Source organism: Vigna unguiculata, chromosome 3 (genome assembly GCF_004118075.2).
Source record: "Vigna unguiculata cultivar IT97K-499-35 chromosome 3, ASM411807v1, whole genome shotgun sequence".
Lineage (NCBI taxonomy): Eukaryota > Viridiplantae > Streptophyta > Magnoliopsida > Fabales > Fabaceae > Vigna > Vigna unguiculata.
In genome coordinates this window covers 45878657-45882523 of record NC_040281.1, presented here as the reverse complement: position 1 = coordinate 45882523, position 3867 = coordinate 45878657, and the positions used below count along the sequence as shown (strand labels likewise).

Here is a 3867-nt window from a genome sequence, read left to right as displayed (position 1 = left end):
TGGCTATCACACAACTAACTAATGTACCTAACGCTCTTTTCTAAAGGTGAGAATACAACTTTCTACTTCATTACACTCATCCTCATTCCCAATATCTCATCAATTATATCTATCAAACCATTGCAAGCCCAACATAATCTGTTTCATTGCATCAGACAATTTTTTACATAAGCCAATGAAACCACGACATGCAAACAAACAAACCATTTTAAATTTAAACTAGACATATTTTTGTGTTATTATTCTTTAATTTAAATTAATAAAAGCCGGTTGCTAAAGTTTTTTATATAAAATTCCAATATCACTAAAATAAAGTACGCAACACAATCTCTGTCTATTTGGTATTGCTTTTGCTAATGCATATCCTGAATTGAAAATTGGAAATTTGAATTAACAGAAGAAATTACAATTCTGAGAGGGATAAAATGGAAAGCCAAAATTCAAAAAAGAATTATTTTTACAGGCCCCAGCCAGGAAAAGTAAACAAAATGTAGGAATGGAAAAAGGATGATAAATACCCAGAGGGATGGCGAAACAATGGTGAAAGAAGTAGTTACGTTACGTTGATGAAGCATTCCCTGACCCAGAAGAAGAGTGACTCTTACAATACTGAACACTGCTCTCATCCATTCTTTCCACCACATAATGCCCTAAATTCTCACTTGCCTCCAACAAATTCTCACTGCAAAGAAACTCACTCCCACAAACCTTTTCCACCTCGCCAGAGAAGTCATGCACAAACACATGAGTCTTAGGGTTCCCACCCTTTTTGCTCCTCGCCAGAACACCGGCGGTGAAGATCGCCGACATCCTTCCAGGGGCGTCGGGCCAGTCGCCACGTGGCCCGTCCACCAGTATGATATCCCAGTCAACCTCGTACACGTGGTTGGGAAGGTCGTTGAGTCCCAGTTTGCAGTCTGAAAACAGAAGATTCTGCACCGGCTTGCACTCGTTGGCTACCCGTTCTTTAGCAGAGGCTATGAGCTCCTTCATCTCGCTTCTCTTGGTGGTGTATTGCACGTCGTAGGCGTCGATTTCTGGGTGCAGTTCTTCGTAATATGCAGCGTAATAACGGTTTTCGTCGATGAACACGGTTCTGCCGTAGTGGTTGAGGGCTTTCCAGAGAAGGGTTTCGGACGTGAGACCGAAGATGAGTAAGTTGCACGGGGACGAGCACTTCCGGAGCACGTCGGAGATGGGTTTGAGGTCTGAGTGTGGCATGCGGTTGGTGTCGTTGGATTTTGAGGCGTAGTGGAGGAGAGTGTTGATCACGGTGGCCGGCAAAGGAGCGGTTCCGAGAGCAGAAACCGGGGCATTGGAAGAAGCAATCACGGAAGAAGTTGCGGTGGTGATGAAGGTGGATTCTCTGGTGTAAATGAGGGTGACGAGGAAAGCGAGGGTGAGGATTGATATAAAGGCTAGGAGCCATAAGCGGTTAGAGCTTCCTTGTTTTTGGATATAAGGGTGGAGAAGGATGAATTTGGTGTTGGTGTTTGTGTTCTTCATGATGATGGTTTGGAAGGAGATTCTGTGGTTTGGGAGAGAATTGGGAAAGAAGGATCGAATTTAAAGAAGTATTGGAATAGCATAAGAGAGAGTTGAAGCAATGTGTAGGGGTGGAAATGTTGAGGGTGACCTGAATTAGTAGTACCTTACATTATACATTGACCCTCCTACAAGCCTCTAGACTAGAACCGAAAACAACGTTAATGAGAACGATTTTGTTCAATTTTGTTATATTTGGTCCATCATTCTTGATGTGGTTGGTTGATATTTGTTTCACTGATTAATTAATAGATTCCTAATAGAGATAGTTTAGTTTGTGAGGAAGGTTTTGATGCAGAGGCAAAAGAGGGTTAGAGGTGTGAAGATGCAGAAGAAGGTACTGGGTTGGAGTGGTTGGAGCTAAGATGAAAGAAGCTATAGACAATAGCCGTAGCGACCCAGTAACTAATTACAAGCCAGAGGTCGCTTTTCCTTGTTGATTTAAGATTTTGTTCCTACGTAACCACCCTTTACAATATTGGTAATTTCTTAGAAAAATAGCTACCCCTGAAGGAGACAACGTACCTGCAACGATTCAATTGGTCCCCGTGAAACACATGTGATTATCAACTTTGTAGTTTGCAGTAGTTCATATACTACTGCTACAGACACGTTCCCACGATTTCAGAGTATAATAAGGCCTCCGAGTTTTCTTTCTATTACTGTGATTTGTTTTCTGATACATGTTTTTCAGCTTGCTATCTCGTTAGTCAAAATGTGAGTGTCATTGTGTCAACTACCATAGAAAACACGTTAACCACTACTTAAAAAAATTAAAACTTTCAAATTATACAGTCAAGTAGCTTTTCCTGATTTTGTGCCTTTCTTTTTGTTATGAATATCAGATTTTCTTTCATACTTATATGTAGATGTGTAGATATAGACAATATAATAGCAACCAGAAAGTCCTGTGAATTATTTTCCTCAACTTGAATAGCATTTTAAAAAAATATAATCAAAATGTTGGAACTTTTGTTAGGCTGGTGAAAAAGAAAGTCCGTAATTTAATAATGAATGCAACTAATAAGAACACATAATGTGTTACTATATAACTCTAGACAAGTGAACAAATTAAATATGTTTTGGTAAATGTAAAATTAGTGAATTTAGTTATTTTTTATTTTATGAAGTTTGAATTATTCTATTTATTTTTTATAAAACATATTAATTTTAATTTCTGTAAAATATTTTTCTTTGTTTTTAATTCTTCCAAAATTTCAAATCATTGTCTTTAATTAGTCTCTAACATTTATTTTATAATTTTAGTAACTTTATAGTGTGTTACGTATTGTTATGATATTACAACACTAATATGCTTAACTTTGAATTTTTTTTTTTCGGAACAAATAATTAACTAGTATCATACAATATCAAGAATAGAGAGGACGATTTCAATTTTCCAAGGATAAAAACATAAAATATTTTACAAAACTAAAAGTCAATCAAAAATTAAAAAATATATTTGAAGCCCTAAGCTGCAGCAGTGAGTTTTAGTTGGGCCAAAACATGAAATGGATCAATCTGTACATAAATAACACTTGGGAAAACGGAGTTCCAAATTGACAAGCTCATCCTCAATAACTCTATTTGACTCATACTTCCCATATATAGAAGAAGAAAAAATTAGGACATGGCGTGGGAACATCCTATTGTGTGATCAAATATTCAAAAGAAACAGTGTCGTATTTTTGAAACATTTAGTTATAATCTGCTCTGTTTCAGAAATGGAAGTAATGGCCTGACACTTGCTAAGAGTGGATCACCTGTGAGCCTTTTTTTAATCAAAGTGCTTATTCTCTTTTTCTTAAAAAGAGAAACTTCTTTGAATGACAAATGTTTGTCAAAATGCCTTTGGCCTAACTGATCATTATGGCATACCCTTTGGTGCATGAAATTAACAGTGACATGATATTGGTGGGGTGTGTACCCTGTTTTGACTCAAGTAGTTATCTGGGTTGGCCATTCAAATTGTGGGAAAAAGAAGAGAAAAAGAGAGAAACAAGAAGGGACCTCCACGTGATACAAATTTACAAAAGGTTGGCACATATTCCAAAAGGTTGCACTCATTGGCACTCTGAAACATGAAAAGAAGATTCATTCTTTCAGAAACCTACCATTGCTTGCATCTTATAGCTCTTCAAAGTCGATGAGAATACTTCTCGAATTGAAATCTTTCACAGGGAATCCAAACATCCACTGTTTCAGCAAAGCACGTGGATTTCCCAAGTTGTGGCTCGAGAATGCCATCAGATGTTTGGAGTATTTTAATATAAATATGTTTTGCATGAAATAGATTCTAATTACTTTGAAGAAGTTGAAGGT

At 37.1% G+C, this 3867-nt stretch overlaps 1 protein-coding gene across 1 annotated transcript; it reads right to left on the bottom strand.

Annotated features, from left to right (window-relative positions):
• Positions 1–363: 363 nt before the first annotated feature.
• LOC114176539 (protein IRX15-LIKE-like) lies at positions 364–1951 on the bottom strand. Its single transcript, XM_028061610.1, has one exon. The coding sequence runs from the start codon at positions 1504–1506 to the stop codon at positions 559–561; it is 948 nt and encodes a 315-aa protein (XP_027917411.1). The 5' UTR covers positions 1507–1951; the 3' UTR covers positions 364–558.
• Positions 1952–3867: the final 1916 nt, after the last annotated feature.